This window comes from Anopheles nili, chromosome 3, assembly GCF_943737925.1.
Source record: "Anopheles nili chromosome 3, idAnoNiliSN_F5_01, whole genome shotgun sequence".
Lineage (NCBI taxonomy): Eukaryota > Metazoa > Arthropoda > Insecta > Diptera > Culicidae > Anopheles > Anopheles nili.
This window is the reverse complement of record NC_071292.1, coordinates 51948650-51965625: the sequence shown is the minus strand read 5'-3', so window position 1 is coordinate 51965625 and position 16976 is coordinate 51948650. Positions and strand designations below refer to the sequence as shown.

Here is a 16976-nt window from a genome sequence, read left to right as displayed (position 1 = left end):
GGACTCGTCCATCTCGGGCGCTTAAACCGAGATCTCGCGTCCCTGGGGAACCGGGGGGAGCAAAACCTATCCTCCTCAATCGGCACGTTTCGCTAAGCGCTCTAGGAAAAAGCGAGAGGGCCACCGTCGACGACGGCACAGCGACGATGACGACGGTGGCCCCTGTCGCGTTGGTGCATTTAATTTAACGAAATCCAGTTAATAGTCGTCGTATTTGTAATTATTTTCTGCTCGCGCGGGTCGCGTCTTCGTTTTCTTTTTTTTTTTTTCTTCTGTTTTCCGTTTCACGCTGCCCGCGTGCTTAATCCCGTCCTCCTCGTCGCGTAGCGATACGCACTATCATCGTCCTATGCGGGGCTGTTGGCAATGCCAAACCGAAAAACCAAACCCACGGCACGGGTTGTTGCGAACGGGGTTGCGATAAACAAAATCGGCCGCAGGACGAGTGCCGGAGGGGGGGGGGGGGAGGAGGCGGGGGGGTTGCGCGGGACACAGGTCCGAGCCCCGTCCGATCGAAGTCTTTTGTATGAAATTCAAGTGACGAACCCTACGAAAAACTCCATCATGGCGCGCACAGACACAAGAATGATGAACTGCTTTGTTGGGTTTTTGGGATGGTGGGGGGGGGGAGGGGGGAAAGGGGCAGGGATGGGCAGGGCAGGGGAAGAATGGAATGGGCGAACATGTGTAAATTGGGAACACTTACCCGCAGCGCAGTGGCACCGAGTGGCAGAAGCGCAGGGAAACACCCGGGGAATGCAGCAAAAATGCTACAAAATGTATGGACAAAAAAAAAAGGGAAAATAAACGCACCAGATAAGAAAAGGGCTCGACGATGGCATTTGATGGCAGCGAGAGATGCAGGAACACGGGAAGCAAGATTGATAGTACTAAAGCGGCTCGCTTGGACGTTGTTGGCGTGGCCTCGCGCAATGCGCAAGGGACATGATGGATAAGGAAGCAGGATAAAGAGCGCACACACACACGGGCGAAGGGCGAGAATGAGTGAGAGCGAGAGAGAGCGAGAGAGGGAGAGAGAGAGTGAGAGCAAATGAGCGATCGTCGGCCGGCGATCGATCGCCGCCCGTCCTGGGTTGGCGGGGAAAAGGACGAAAGGTTGGAGCGAGCAGGACGGGGCTGGGCAGAAAAACTTGTTGTGTGTATTTAGAATGCATTAAAAATTGCATACGCTCTCGATTTGTCTCGTAAGCTGGGAGTGCGCGCGCGCAGGATCATGTATATTTCGTCATCGTCATTTGCGGAGCCTTTACACACACACACGCATACACACTGGCACGACAGGTACGTGTGGAGCAACAAAAGCCCGGGCGGTCGAGGCGAGTTTCGACAGGGTCGCGAAGAATTCCGCCACGGCCGTGTTCTTTTGACAGTGATGAAGATGACGAAGCTGATGACGAGCGCGATGGGTACACACCTCCATCGGCGCAGGGATCCGGGATCTCGATCGAACGGTGGAGAAATATCAAACAAATAAAAATATTTCCCTCCGCTTGCCAGACGGGAAAACGCGCTTGTGCGAGCGAGTGAGACGCATGCAGGAGGATCGCAAAAAATAAGGAAGCCTGCAGCCAAAAGGAAGCCAAGCGCACCTCTCGAGGCGGAGGCAATGTTGCAGCAAAAGAATGAAGCAAAACAACGCATGCGAAGCTTAGCCCACGACGCAACCACAAACGCACATAAAATGGGAGAAATAAATTTCAGTAGCAATCACCTTTTACGAACGGACAGAGTGATTATGTTCGGTTTGAAGTATTTTATTTTATGGTGATCTTTCGGCTGCCCATTCCCGGTGCGCGGGACAGGAATAATGGGGGTTTGGAAAAGCGGGTGAGAGCGAGAAAGTGAGAAAAGGGAACGAGTGAGTGAGAGTGCGAGTGATAAGGCGATCCTGGACAAGTTTGAGGTTTCGGTGTTTCCGTTGTTCAGCACATCATTACTTGCGTGTCAAAGCGGGCTGAAAATGCGCTGACCTCTCTCTCTCTCTCTCTCTCTCTTGGATGGGATTCGGTTGCATTGCCGGTGCTGGGAAGCGCAATTTGATTTCTACCGTCGATTATTTTGTCCCCCGGAGAAAAACCGGACCCTACACGAGCCGCCGCTGCAAAGGGTCGAGACGATAGTCGATGTCTGGGTGGGTTAAAAGCAGCTGAGCTTTCCGTCATCTGTCCCATGCGCTTAAGCGACGCGAATTTAGTCACTTTAAATCGTCGTATCGTAAATAAACCCGAACCGGCCGCACTCATCCAGAAAGGTGCTGAAAATTGCGCGGATTTCGAATAATTGAGCCCTCGGCTGGGTGAAGCAAAGGAAAGACAAGAAGAGCAAAAAAAAAAACAATAAATGGCAAATAAAACGTGACGTTTATTGCCAACGGAGGTCCGCTCTGTAGAGGCGCTCACCTCGACAGATTGACAAACTGTGGCGTCCGTCCTGCCTTTCGTAGGGTCTCGGGAAGGGTTTTTTCCCCTGCTTTCTTACGTTTAAGCACCCAGCAATCCTTCCGTTTTCATGGAACTTTTCCGCGCGCACTCTCGGGCTCTGCCCACACGCGAGTAGTGCCGTTTTTTGCTCTCGTTCGTGCTCTCCCAATTTTCCACTAGCAAAAAGGCAAACGGGCGAGAAGAAAAAAAACAAGGCCAGCCAGCATGTTTAAGACCCCTTGTTCGCAACATAAACTGCTCCCTGTCAAACAGAGCGATAGTAGGGGTGGAGTAAAGAAGCAAAAAAAAAAAAAAGTTAACCCCACACATAATCATTTAATTTTCCTTTGCGCCCGTTTTTTTTTTTTGCTACTCCAGTTGTTCTCCATTTCACCATTTCTTGTGTGTTCGCTTTCGTTGGTGGTGTTGGCGTTATGTTGTCTTTTTTTTGTTTTGTTTTGTTTTGTTTTTGCGTACAGTCCATTTGTTACTCGTTGATTGCTTTCATTCTTGGGCTTTGTTCAACAATGCTGTCACATTAGCCACTACAACACCGAACAAACCATCCCCGGGCGAGGGTTCGAAACTATCGCCAAACGCCCGCGAACGCCGACCGTTGCCGTCCGTTTATGTTGCCCCATTTTCTTTCTGTTGCCTTCTTTCCTTTTTGTTTTTCTTCCTGCTCTCCCTGCGTGTGTGTCCCTTTTTCGGGTCGGCTCGGAAGTGCACATTTCTTCCCGCCACCCGCCGAACCACGACGCGATAGTGGTTGGGTTTGCGCTTTGTTTGATGTATGTGAGCAAAGTCTTGGTGCTTTTTTTTTTCTCCCCACCCCCGGTTCATTTATCGGCGTTCGTCTTGCATGTCCACTTCCTTTCTCGCTTCAATATCTCGCTCCCAGAGAACCGACCCCTACGACCGTGGGGGTGGCTTTTTTTTGTAGCCGTTCCTTCCTTCCCCATTGCTGGTGGTTATGCTGGTTATGCTCTGCTAATGTGCATGCATGCGCCAACCATCGGCAATCGAACGTGCATTAAAAGGAAAAAAAAAATACGATGACTCCAAACGAAACACTCTCTCTCCCCCACAACGGGCAGAACAATACCCGGAACACCGGAACCGCTTGTCACTGGAGCCAACAGGGGACGTTAGTTCCTTTATCTTGGCAGGATTCCTGAGCACCAGCACCAGCGGAACGGATCTGCCCAAGACGAAACCCGCTCCAGACACCTTTTCCGCAGCCGTTTGTTGATCGAGTAACGAAACCCGTTCCGTTTGCCTTCCAACGGCTGCATCAAATTGCAACCGGCAGTTTCCGTGACCCTGAGCCAAGCCGTTAGCTTCCGTTGGCGGGTTGTTCCTGAAGGGCCAAATAAGAGCTCAGGAAATTCCCACCCCTGCATAAAAATGCCACCCTTATCGCACTGTCGAAGCGCAAGTCGCCGGATGCGTGGCATCATCGGTTTGCTCAAATTTCTGAAGATAGAGCTCAGTTCAACGGAATTCGCAGGCGGCATTCGCTTAACGGAGACGCGCTTATCTGAGACCACGCTGGCTCTATCGAATGACAGTCATTCGCGGCGGTCATCCGAGCTGAATGGGAAATGACTCAGTGCGTACTAGGGCGGGTTATTCGGACAGACAGACAAAAAAATCTGGAACAAACCCCATTCGGTGGTATGCAGAACGAATCGCTGCCATGTATCGTTTCATTAGCGAGTGGCACGCGTGTAATGCTACAGATTACACTCTGGCTGCGCCTCCACCGAGCCGAGGGTTAGTGGCAGTTCGGAATAAATCACCCGTCCATTAAGCGGCGTGTCACTTGCGCGCCCCCTTTGCTGCAGGCGAATCCGCATTCGTGCGTGATGATACGCGGCTCGCGGGAACGCATCGACCGTCGAGAAGGGGGCTTTTTTTTCTGTTTTAGTTCACGCGCGCGCGCGCAAACAATCGAGACTAATTCTTGCGTCAGCCGGCCGTATTTCCTAGTTGCGCCCTGCGCCCTGCCGAAGGTCGATCTTAGAGCGACGCCTAAGTAAGTCGCGCACAACAGGATTGCCGCGCGTGAACGCGCGCCATGGTGCTCCGAGGCCAGACCTGGCACCAGTGGTGCCGGTCGGATCGAGATTGGTTTTGATTAAAATTGATATCAATCGATTGATAAATTTCAATTGAAGGCAATGGCGATCGCCACGGATCGGATCTCGGCCGCGGGTGACACACACACGCGCGCGCTTTTACGAAAGCCCAGCATCTTCGGTAGCGTGTTGCAATGTGCATGTTTGGGAGCTCGAAAGTGGCTTCCGTAAATGGCGCCGATCATTCGAAAAGCACGCGCAAAACCGAGGCGCTCATGGCGCTTCCGTGCGCTTGGGGTGAGACAACCACCCCCCCAAAAGGGCACCTATGCACGTCGGGGGCGGGTTTGCACAAAATAGGCACAAACAGGAAAACAACTGCCACGATTGCTGCTCAAGCGCTGTTTGCACACACGCGGCTTGAAGCGTGGGCTCAATAAATCACGCATCGAGCAAACCGAAGCTTGTCACGGCGGTGACGTTGCACAAAAAGTGTCGCCTGGCAGGACGATAGACCCGCAGGATGGGAGTGAGTAGCGCTACCTTATCAAAAAACTCGCCGATCAGTGAGTCTATCCCGTGAAGTGAACCATGCCGTGGCTCGAATTTCCACTTCCATCTTTCGCGCACTTCGATCCCTGACTGCCAGCCAATCGATCGGCAAACATGTGGCCTCCCCGGGATCCCGCCAAAGCACGGCGTCGATGGCGGGCGAGGGAAAACTTTTATTATTATTCATTACAATAAATCATTTGTCATTAAGATGTTGCTCCTGGTTTTAAGTTGTGCGGTTCTTTTTTTTTTCTTTCTTCCTGCGTTATCATTCGCTTCCCTGCGCTCGAGCGAGCTTCGGCGAGGCGACGGACGGAGCGAGCCGTCTTGTAACGTCAAACTTCCACGGTTTGTGGATGGTTCTCAACCCCCGGGGGGGGGGGAGAGGTGGGAAAGGTGTGGAAGGGGAGGGGCGGGAGGATTTTTTGGTGGCAACTCCACCGGCCCGTTCAAAACATTAACCACAGGACAAAAGGATGCGAAGCTCGCAAACCGAGCCGAAGTCAACTTTATACGCGACGCTTCATTTATTCAAAAAGCAAGCGAGTGGAAAAAGAAAAAGCAAACGCACGGGCACACACACACACACACAGAGGCACAAAAGAACTTGCTCCCGTGGAGGTGCGTGGAGCAGCGGCAGGTCGCCCCGAACCGGCCAAGAACTCGCCTGCGTTTCGATTCGCCAAAAAGGAGGGACAAAAAATATGATTATTCATAATTTCATCTGCCCATGGTCGTTCGGTCTCCCGGTTCGCGGTTGTTAACACAGAAATTTTCATAATATTTTACAAAGATTAGGTGCCCGAAGGTGCGGCCCGGGAAGCTGGGCCGACCGCGAGCCGACGCAGCATGGTTCATTAATTAAGCGCATAATAATAATGGTGACTCGGCGGCCGTTCTGGGGGGCTTCTGTTCGGTAGCAGTTGTGCCATCATTGCCTGTCTTTTTCATTATCTTGTGTGTATCGGCGCACCGAACAGCAATTCGTACGCGCTTTGCTTTCATTTGTTGCGATTCCTCCTCATTTTGGGGTGTTGCAGCGAACGGTGCAATTTGGGAATGCAGCCGAACGAGCGGATCATTTGGCGTAAAGGGAGGGGGGAGATTATATTGTGTAAATTAGTTGTCCTGGGCGCGTCGACCTGTTGGGGCCGCTGAATGGGCCGGCGGGAATTTGAATGTGCACAACGACAAAGGTAGGATGAAGAAGGCGAATAAGAAGCTGCAAATCCTGCTAATGATCGAGACCCCCGGGAAGATTAGCCCCCTTCACCGGAACAGAATGTTTTGCGGGATTAACAATGCTTTGAAGATATCGCGATGCAATAAATCGGTGGCCCATGACAAAGCGTTAGAATGCACTTTTGCAATCTTTTTCAGGATTGATGGTGTGTCGATTTATTTTTTTCAAGTACTCCACGAGTTAACACCTTTTTTTTGTAATTATGGCAAGAAAATAGACTCAATAAACGTGATAACACAGCTGAAGAAACTCGATTGCCTCCAGATCAATGTTTCCTGCCAATCTTTACTCCAACGGCACAGAAGCCACAAAAGCACACGACAAACAGGCAAGAAAACAAATGGCCACGACAAAAAAAACACACACTTCTATGACCCTTCGGAACCTGCGCCACTTGACTGGTATTTATTCGGTTCGCGAATAATCTAGCGCACGGTTTCTTCTTCCGCAACCGTGCGAAATGGGTCCCGTAGAAAAGCCAACCCAACGTCCCGACGGCATTTTGGCAACGAGCACTCCACCGGCGCTGGAAGTGCAAACAGAGCGAGCAAAGGGCGAACGGGGGAAAAAAAACGCCTTACCTTTACCCACGAGTTGCACCCTTAGCGCGAGAGCTGCAGCCATCGTGGATGATGACAAAAAAAAAGAGCCATGGAATACAAGAAAAGCAGCAGTCGTAGCAGCAAAGAAAAAAAAAAATAAGGGGAAGCAAACTCCAATCCAATCTTTCTCCAGCAGCTCCAGCACTCGATATCCACGGTCGCGAACGAACCGCGAAGGGACCACAGCAACACCAACAGCACCAACAACAGCAAAAAATGCCGGCAATCGCCCCACACCGGGCGGCTGACGACGAATTTATGATGCCACTTTTATGCTTCAGCGCCGGTCGGCTTCATCGCCCGTGTCTCTCGAGACGGCGTAGGACGGCGAACGGTTGGTGGCGCCGTGGGGTTTGGGGCGCGAATTGCCAGTGCTTATATTTAAATTAAATAAAATGTTAACCGACTGCTACCGCGGCACGCACGATGTCATCGGGTTTCGGCGAATGCGAATTGAATGCGCTCTCGGTTTTTCTCCTTCTGCGACAAAGTGGTGTGCGAGTTGTGGAGTGTTTGTTTGTTTGTTTGTTTGCTTTTTTCTGTTGTGCTTTTTTCATGCACCTTTTTTGCGCTTTTTGTTTTTCTCTCCCCTGCGCCTGCTTTGATTGCCATTTTCTTTTGCACGCGCTCGGCTTCTGGGAGGGTGCACAGCAATTATGCTGCACCGCGCGTTTTCGCGAGTTTCCGGCCGCGTGAGGATGTTTATCATTTTCGCACCTAATCATTCAGTGGGCGGTTGGGGCGCACCGGAAAGGATGCCACCGATCGGCGAGGAATGCACCGCGGGCGCATGTTGAACGAATAAAGCGACTCTTAACCCCGCGGTTTAGTGGCAATCCTGGCTTCCGGGAAAGCCGCTCAATGCCGACAGAGGGCGCTTTTTCGAGGGTGTGATTTAGAGATCACGCGAGTTGGTGAGTCAAAATTAACCCACCAATGACTCGGATAGAGTGTCACGAGCGTCGAGAGGATCACTCCGTCTGATTCATTTGACGCGCACACGCTGGTCGTAAACAAAAACCAACCCGGCTCATTGCGCGATGGAAATCTTCTCCACCACGCCATCATAATTCGGGCGATGAAAGTTTAATGTGTTCATCCGCGAGACCCGTTTTCGAGCTGCTCGGCCCAACCCGATGGGCGAGTTTGCAGTTGCAGTTGCAGTTTTTACGACCTCCGGCCACTCCAAATAGCACCCAGTTCGCTCGCACACTCGCGCACTCTTTCTCGCTCACTCGTCGCCCGCGTAAGCTTGTCTAATTAATCCCACATTAACCGGTGACATTAAAACACAAAGAAAATAACGCAAGCGTTTTTGGACGCGCAACTTTTGGCACGTCCTTATGTTGGGCAGTTGGTTTAGCTTTTTTTTTCTGTTTGCTCGTATGCTTCCTGGCACACTCCTTGGTCCCGAGTGGTCGTAAAAATTGGCACCGAACGTGCATAATCATGCTGCGGTGAACATGCAGCGGCCGGTTTGGGGCTGGGCACGCTATTCTCGACGCCAACACGAACCACCATCGGAACCAGAACATCGGACTCTCTCGCTCGCTCGCTCGCTCGCACAACCCCAACCAAAAGGCAAGCCACCCGTTCAACAGCCGGCCGGCTTCATAATGATGCAACAGGTTGCATCGGAATGTCTGCCTTTTGTGGTGGAGGGCTTACTCACGGCTCACGGCAGCTCGCGCGGGTCGTTTTTCTTTTTTTTTGCCCTCCGTTCTGTGTGTCTGTGCCGCGACATTGTTCTGACTGATCCACAGGGTTAGGGAGGGAGTAGCGCAGCGACGACAAACAGCGAGCAAAAAAAAAAAGGAAGAAAAACAACAAGCGAACCCCTTGCATCTCGTAATAAAACCACCAATTTGGAGTCCTTTCACTGTCGCTGTGTCCTTTCGATTAATTTCTCCCCACCACACGGCGCGAGATTGTCACCCGGTGCTGGTGGTGTTTTTTTTTTGTGTGCTCTCGTTCCCTTTTTACTGTGTCGTTTTATTTTGCTTTGCGCACACCTCCATTATCCTTCCGGAGGTTGGCTTCGATTGCGTCCCCATGCATGGCCGAGATCCTGCGTGTCCTGCGGGATGCGTTTTTATTGCCGTACAATTTCGGGGATCGAGTCCTGTGTTATTTTTCATTCGCTTTTCCTCTGACTGCGTGTTTTCCCCCAAAGGAAGTGGCTCATAATTGTCCCTCATGTTGCGCCCCAGGATGTGTGTAAGCTACCGTCCTTCATACCTTCATGCACTCCTGCCACCGTTGATGACGTTTTTATGAGACCCGGCGTTCGTCTATTATGTTGCGCACCCCCGGCGAAGATGACGTGGAAACGGAACTGGAAAGGATGCACTGCACGTTGACAACGGCACGGTATGTGTCTGTCTGCCTCTGTGTGTGTGTGTGAATCGCGTTGTACCACACGTTGTGTCACCCTTCTTCGGGGTGTCCCTTTGGCCGGTTACCTTCTCAACATCACGGAGCACTTTCGATGTTGCGGTCGCTGCACATCCACGCACGGCCAGGAAAGGGAGTTAGCCCTTTTTTTCCCCTATCCTTGCGTGTGTTCGGACACAAATTCCATGCCCTCCATTGAGAGGCCAGCACCGGTGACAGCAGCATGGAGAAGAACATATGTTAAACCTGCGACACCACTGCCCGCAAGGTCCTTTTTGTCGCTTAGGGGGAAAAAGCCACCCCGAGGGTAGAATTATTCAAATAATTGTCCTTCAATTAATTGCTACTTTGGTGCAAGCGCCCTCTGACGGAGGAAAACGACCATTCCGAACCCGGAATGTAGCAGAAGAAGAACGACAATCCAAACAGTAGTCCCGAGGAAGCAAACAAAACGATAAATTTATCGCACGAACCAAGTGCCAACAGGCAAAGGCATCTCGCGCACGGGGTTAATCGGCAAGCATGGTGATAATGGCTGCAATTAGGCCCTAGACAAAAAGGGGCTGAAAGAACACAGCTGATACGGGGCTGGCTACTGGACGATTCCGCTCCATATGCTTCGTCGCTGGTCGCCTCTGTGCGGTCGGGTTGCAACGCTCTGACCATCTTAATCTTAATCTTAACCCATAAGCCCTCAACCGCAGGGCCCACCAGTGCCATTCGATCCGATGTCGTCAGCCAGCTGGTCAGCCCGCTAATGGCCGGTTGACATTGATGCGATCGTGCCGTTTCGAGAAGTTGATCCCAATTGAAGGCAAATAAAGTAGCGCCCCGCGGGGACCGCTGATGATGATGTAATGACTTAGAAATGCTAGAGATTTTTGGACCAGATACCACCGGCTAGCGTTACTACGTGCTCCGGCACGGTCTGGAGGTACGTCGAAGGGTGCGTTTTTCGGATGAAAATATGACAACCTAATCAAACTGCAGTTCGCTGCTGCTGCTGCAGCAGCAAACCAGAGCTGACGCCAACTGTTCCACCTTCTCGATCCGGCACAGGCGTATCTGCCGTACGATCTGGTGATCTTTTTCTTAGAGTGATTCTTTCTTAGAGAAGCTTCCCCACAAACACCTCGCTAGCTGCCGGAGTGGTGGTCAATTATGGTCAAAGCCGTTTGCTGTGCGGCTTCACTACTTAACATCGATTGACCCGTCCCCGGGGCCGCGATAGCGCGCGACGGCGTAGAAATGCGCAGCTTCGTCGCGGGGTGACTTGAAACAAAAAATCCCACCCTCCACCCTGCAACGATGGATTATTCACGCGCGATCGTAATTTTATGCAAGCGCCTGCCTGCTTGTTGTGCGCACAGGGAGCAACAACGCGTCAAGTAGATTAGAACGATCGGGCTACCCTCATAACTGGCGTTTGAGATCGATCGAGATCTGCAAGCAAGCCATATCGTGGTTTCCAGCTCCCGATGTGCGGCTTTAAATTGTGCGGGCGGTGATGAAACCCATTCCGCACGGGTAGATTAGTTGACCGATCGAGCAAAACGATCACAATAAGCTGGTTAAAGAACGCTCTCAGCTGGCGGAGTGGGTCGGACTCGTCAACGCGTCCAGCCGATTCTTGCGGGGCTCGTGGACAAAAAATCTTCCCCCAACCGAATGCGTCGTTCGGTTGCGCACATCCGCCGGCAAGTGAATCTAATCGATCGTTCAATTTATGTGGCCCCCAAGCGCACGATTCAACTTAATTCGGGATGGTTCTAAAAAAATTGAAGCACCAACGAACCGAACGGAACATACGACTGCGGGGGGATGTCTGTTCAACCTTTCGCTTCGAATTCCGATCGAGCTTAGGTGCCATTTTGGTTTTGGGAAACGGGGGCTCGACAGAAGCCGTTTGGTAGCACGGGGTGTTTGTTAACTTAATTGAACGTGATTTCGTCGATCAGCGCACCGTTAGGGGTGATAACATTTTCCACACGCTCATTGGCGGAGCGAGAGTCGTGCGCTATTTGTCTTTCGTTTGCATCAGATAATAAAATCATCCAGCAGTCGGCTAAAAGTGACCTTTTTTTGATCTCTCTCTCTCTCTCTTTCTCTCTTTCTTTTTCTCTCATTCCAGACACAAGCCCTCGCGCTGACTCGCTCAAAATCCCCCAAAAAGGACACGTCAGTGCCGGTGTCACCAGCGCACGATCGCGACTCGGAGATGGCCAGTCCCAAGGTCACGTCCTGCAACGCGAACGCTTCGTCCTCGGCAAGCAGCAACAGCAGCTCAGCCGAACCACCGACCGATCGCACGCAATCTGAAATGAATGGTTCGTCAAACGTGAACCACCTGCTGCCGGCGACCAGCAATGGGGCCGCCGGTTCGTCCTCGTCTTCAACACCGGGACCGGGTCAGGTTCGAGAGCTCGGTGCAAACCTGCATCCAGCCATCAGCGTCTCGCAGTCACTGCTAGCGGCCGCTGCAACCGTCAACCGATCGGTAACGCCACGCATCAGCGTCTCAACGGCACTCACCGGACCGGAAAACAACGGACCGGGCCCAAATATGGCCGGCGGTCACTCGGGGCGTGATTCGGGAAATCCCACCAACGGTCCGCACGTCGATCGAACGATCCTACAGTCACCGGTCGCAGCCGTCGCGGCTGCCGCTGCCGCCATGCAGGACCGGAAGCAGGATTTCGACTTCAGCAAAGTGAACGGTGAGTTGCCCTGCGTTGTCCCTTTTTATGCTGCCGTTTGATGTTGAAGTACGAGCCACCAGGCCGCTAGAACGGACCGAGCGCGAAATAAAAAGCAGAGCCGCACACAACACACAAACTCCATTTAAAATATTAACCACCACACCACGCCGGGCAGCGGGCAATTTTAATTTCGCCCCCGACTGCCTAGTGGCAATTGAGAGTAACGGCCCACAAATCGGTGGTCTCCACCAAGAGGGTCCTTTGCGTCGTTTTTCCACCGTCCACCGTTTGAGCATGGGCAGCGAAATAATCTATCAGTGGACTCGTCTTTGATCCATCCGAAGAGAGAGAGAGAGAGTGAGAGTGCGCACCCGTTGGTGGAGGGCAACTTATGGTTTCGGAAATTAATTTGCCTGAGTAGCTGCGGGCGTGGCGGTTTTGTGGAAATGGTTTAATACCGATTCCCGTGCGCGTGTGTGAGTGTGTGTGTACATCTGTGGTTTAAATTCATTACTACCATTCATTGCTTAAAGCGATTGATTGCGCTCGTTCGCGAAGCTGCACCCAAAACGGTGTGCATTTTTCCAACCGCTCCGATGGAACGTCGCTTTTTCCAGCTTCCGTGAGCTTTGGGGGGGGGAGTAATTTCCATCGCTGAGCCACTGACTGGCTCCACGAGCGCGTAACGCGTTTTCAGCGCAATTCTGCCGCTTTAATTTAATCTTCTTACGATTTTATGCACAACCTTCCCTTCCGGCGGCATTCCCGGCACGCCTGGATTACAACCCGGTGCGTGATCTTTTAAATTATGGCCCATCCCCAAATCCATCGTAACGCGCGCAAAGTTTCGAAAAGCGTCACCACGCGTAGGGGGGGCTAGGGTGATGGGGGTGGGGGGGGGGGATGGGTGGTACAAATTTTACGGCACCACCAAATTCGAGAGCAGAGACAACAATACACCACCCGTCCCAGTGTGTACGGGCGGGGGAGGTTCAACCTGAGCCCATTGCCATTGCCGGCTTCCATGTAGCGCATAATCCGTTAAATACATATAAAACACCGATGCGCTAAGCGCGAGGCAGCCCCGGGCGGCCCAGATTAAAGCCGCCTGGTGGGGGGAGGGGGGAAAATCTCGCACCCCCTACCAGGCGGGTTTTCCTCAGCGCGAGGAAAATGGTGGGAAAATTTTCGCGGCAGCCAATACCGACCCTGATGGGCGGCTGAGGTCGCGAAAAGTAGAGAGGTCAGCCCAGGCAAAACTGTTGAGCTCTCTAATTCCTGCGCGGATAGTTTTTGATGGGGGGTGGCGCGTGAGGCTAGGCTGCCGCCCCCCCCCCAGTGCACCTGGTTTCCCCCTACGTGCCTGTGTGGGTTCGCTTAATGAATTATGTTTGTCCACAGTCAAGGCAAAAAAGAGGGTTTTCCGATATGATCGATGTGGGTAAAGCTGTGCATAGAAGTGTTTAAAATTTAATATTGAATATGTTCTCGATAGGTTTTAGAAACAACTACATTTAATAATTGAGTATGTGTAACATAAATGTGACAAAAAAAATTGTCCGTCAGCCAGGTGTAGAGTTTTTTTTGCAGCACTGTAAATACATCCCGGCTGTTGGGATTTTTCGCCGCCTACTCTCAACCCCACATTTGAGGGCGATTTTTGATTAATTGAAATGCATTTCGAAATTCAATCCTGAATTTATATGTTTTAGACGGATTTGTTCATTGTCATCCGTGCCCGCCGACGTCCGCACACTCGAACACGTCCGGGAACTCACACCGCCAACCGGTCGGGCGTACAGGGGTGGAATATTACACCAAGCCAGATTTCCATCCACCCAACCAGTCGGCGGACAAAGGTAGACGAATCCCGGGCTCGTGATCTGGGCACCCGCAAGGCTAATGATTATCGTTTATTGTGCAAATTTTACGGCAAAACAACGTAAGCCTTTTTTATCGAAATCGATGTAGAGAAACGAGTGCTGGCGAACAATTGAGCATTGTGTAAAATGCACTAAAAGTTTGGAACCGAAACCGAATTTTAATGCGCTTTTAATGTATGCAACAGCTTTATTCGCTAACTAATTTTCAAAATCTACAGCACATGCACATTTGCTGCTGCAGCGCCTTCGAAAAGACGAACTCGATAAATCAAAATTAGAGGGATTAAAATAACTGCAGGGATTAATGGAACGCAAAAAAAAGCACGGTGATTCGCATAAGACCACCTTTGTACGGGATGGGTACCCCCGAGGGAAATCATGATTGTTGCTGATCGCTTCGAAGCTTCCGGCTACGAGTGCCGAACCACGGTGATCATCATCATTATCCTTACGTAGCCAACCCAGCCAACCACTTCACCAATATCGTGAACCTATCAAACGCGCGTGATGTGATACGCCACCGGGGGTCAGCCAGGTTTGCGTGCCTACCGCCTGTTGAAAGAGGGAATTATCCTTCGGCACACAAACGCACAACGCAATGCTTTTGCCCTTGTCTGCACTACCACGCCGTAGGTTACAGCTACGTGCCCTTCGACGAACGTTATCCCCGTCCTTTAAATCGGCGTATCTGCGGGAAGGAAATTTCGGCCGATTTGATTCGATCAACGAACTCACCGAACTCGGTCTCCATTAGCCAGAGCGGGAGAATTCGCAGTTTATTCTTGGATTGTCGCTCGCGTATGGCTCCCTTCAACAACAACACACACAGCCGCACACACACACACACATACGGGAGATAAATCTGCATATCCTTTGGTTCTGAGCCGATGCGTGCCTGGCGGTCTATCAGATATCAATTTACTTTCGCCAACCTGCTCGCCAAAACGCTGAAACGCAGATCAAAGAGGCACGAACACGGCGCGAAAACACGTGCCAGGACGTGCAAACTCGAGCCCCGGTCACGTTCTGGTGCGGAAGAACCAATTCCGGGCACGATACCGGACCACCGCATGCGTTCCGGCGTGGGGCTGATCGCATCCTTTCCGAAAAAGGGCCTGTTTGAGCTGGGCCGTTTTTGTGCTCCTTATCATTCCACATCACTCAGCGTCGATGATGTGAATGTGCTCAAATTAGTGTGCGCTTCCTTCCCGAGTCGGCCATAATTCCGGTCCCGGCATCATGCGTTCGTTAATTGGCCATAATCCGCTGGATAATAAACACAATTGAACGGACCGTTTGGGGTGACGGCCTCCCCCATCCATCCATTTTATCGGCCCAACTTCTTGCGTTGCGTTTGAGCAGGAATTATAAAACTCCACCTAATCCAGCAACAATGACCGATGTTATTTTAAACTCCCCCTGCCGGTGAGTAAGAGACGTCCAAACAAAAGCAGCTAGATGATTAAGCTAAAGGACACGTTGCCATGGTGAACTCATGCGTCCCGCAAGAGCAAGGGAGTGAGCGAGAGCGTGCACAATTCAAGTACGAATCGAATCAAAGCTGGAGGGTTGCTTCGATGGATTACTTTAGCGTTTGACTGGATTAAAAATCGCCCATTGCCCAGGGTTACCGCGCAGGCAGATTCGGTACCGGAACAAATGAAGAAGACTCTCGCTCTCTCTCTCTCGCTGTTTGCCTGATCGAACTAAAAAGGTAGCATTATCGCTGCATGAAATTCGACACACAGCAGCAACTAATGTGCTAGAAGCGTAATGCAAGCCATACCGATCTTCCAACTGCTCCGCCGGTATCGTTCGAAAACGACCGATTTCGAGCTTAGCCGTGACGGTGGAATAAAAAAAAGCTCACCGAAAGTGATTTAATCCTTTGCCGAGGTGATAGTTGTCGCTTCCGGGTGGATCCATACGCGTGGATCGCCGCTGCTGACCGTTCAAATGCGCCCAGCCAGAAGTGGCACCAGGATTTGGGAGGGATTTAGAAAAATGGTTCCACTTTCAAGGTTCGTCCTGAAGCGCACACACCACCCGGGACATGATAGTCGGCAGTCGATAAGGATTCCGCGAATGGACGAACGGCAGGATTCGCCGGCAGTTTTAATCGATTGACCACGAACCACGGCACCGACGGGTTTCATGGGTGATGGTCTTTTAATCGTACCTCTCGCGCAAACCCCCGGGGTTGCAGGATTGTTTTGAACGGACGTTCGTGCCCGTGAGTGTCCTCGGATCCTGCCACGCCAATGGATGTAGCGGATGAACGAGATTTGAATCCGCACGTTTGGAGCTGCTGTGTTAGTTCGCGTTCGCGATTATGTTCGTTCCACCAGCTATCGTGCACATTCCGAGAAGGAAAATGATAACAAACTATGGTCGCGATTTTAGTACTAGCAACAGCAGACCTACAGCTCAACGAATTGTAGTTTCGATTCCACGTACGGGGAGTTCAAATGTGTTATTTTTTGTGTAGTGATCTCAACAACGGCTTGTTTGATAAAATATACAAATCACAGGAAAACAGTAACGATCTGTGAGCATCATTCTTTTTTTAGCTTCTTTTTTATTTTTGCTCAACTATTTGATCGGTTGTTGTTCTTTCCCGTGCAGTGTATCAATCTTACACTACGCGCACCTGATGTTCACCTCGACGAGCGGTCGCAACTCCGGCCAGTGTTGCGATCGTACGAATGGCCACGGTGGCCTAAGAACGAGCACCGTGCTCCATGGTCCGGGAAATCCTTTCGCAAATCCAAACGCTGCAACTGCAACAACGGTCCCGGTCGGGTCGAGGCCAGCCGCACGATGCGTACTGCAACGTCCACGCGAAAGGACACCACGGTCGAACGTTGGTGCTCTCCAAAAATGGCCACCTGAACCTGGGTGGAGCACAGTAAAAGTAAAAAAAAAATCCACAACGGCGCTCCAAAACGGTGCGCTTAATCCTCTTGGATTTCAAAAAACAGGTCGTCGAATTGGGATTATGCCTACACCGACGCCCCCGGTCAGCGACCAGTTCGCGTTCGGATGCCACTCCGCGGGCCTTTTTTTCTTCGTCTTCTTCGT

The 16976-nt window shown here is 51.5% G+C and overlaps 1 protein-coding gene across 1 annotated transcript in view; it reads left to right on the top strand.

Annotated features, from left to right (window-relative positions):
- Positions 1-16976, top strand: part of LOC128722848 (uncharacterized) — a 77658-nt gene that overhangs the window by 26978 nt on the left and 33704 nt on the right. Inside the window, exon 2 of the mRNA XM_053816531.1 lies at positions 11445-12030. Within this exon, the coding sequence (XP_053672506.1) occupies positions 11445-12030 (586 nt within the window). The remainder of the gene's footprint in view (positions 1-11444; positions 12031-16976) is intronic.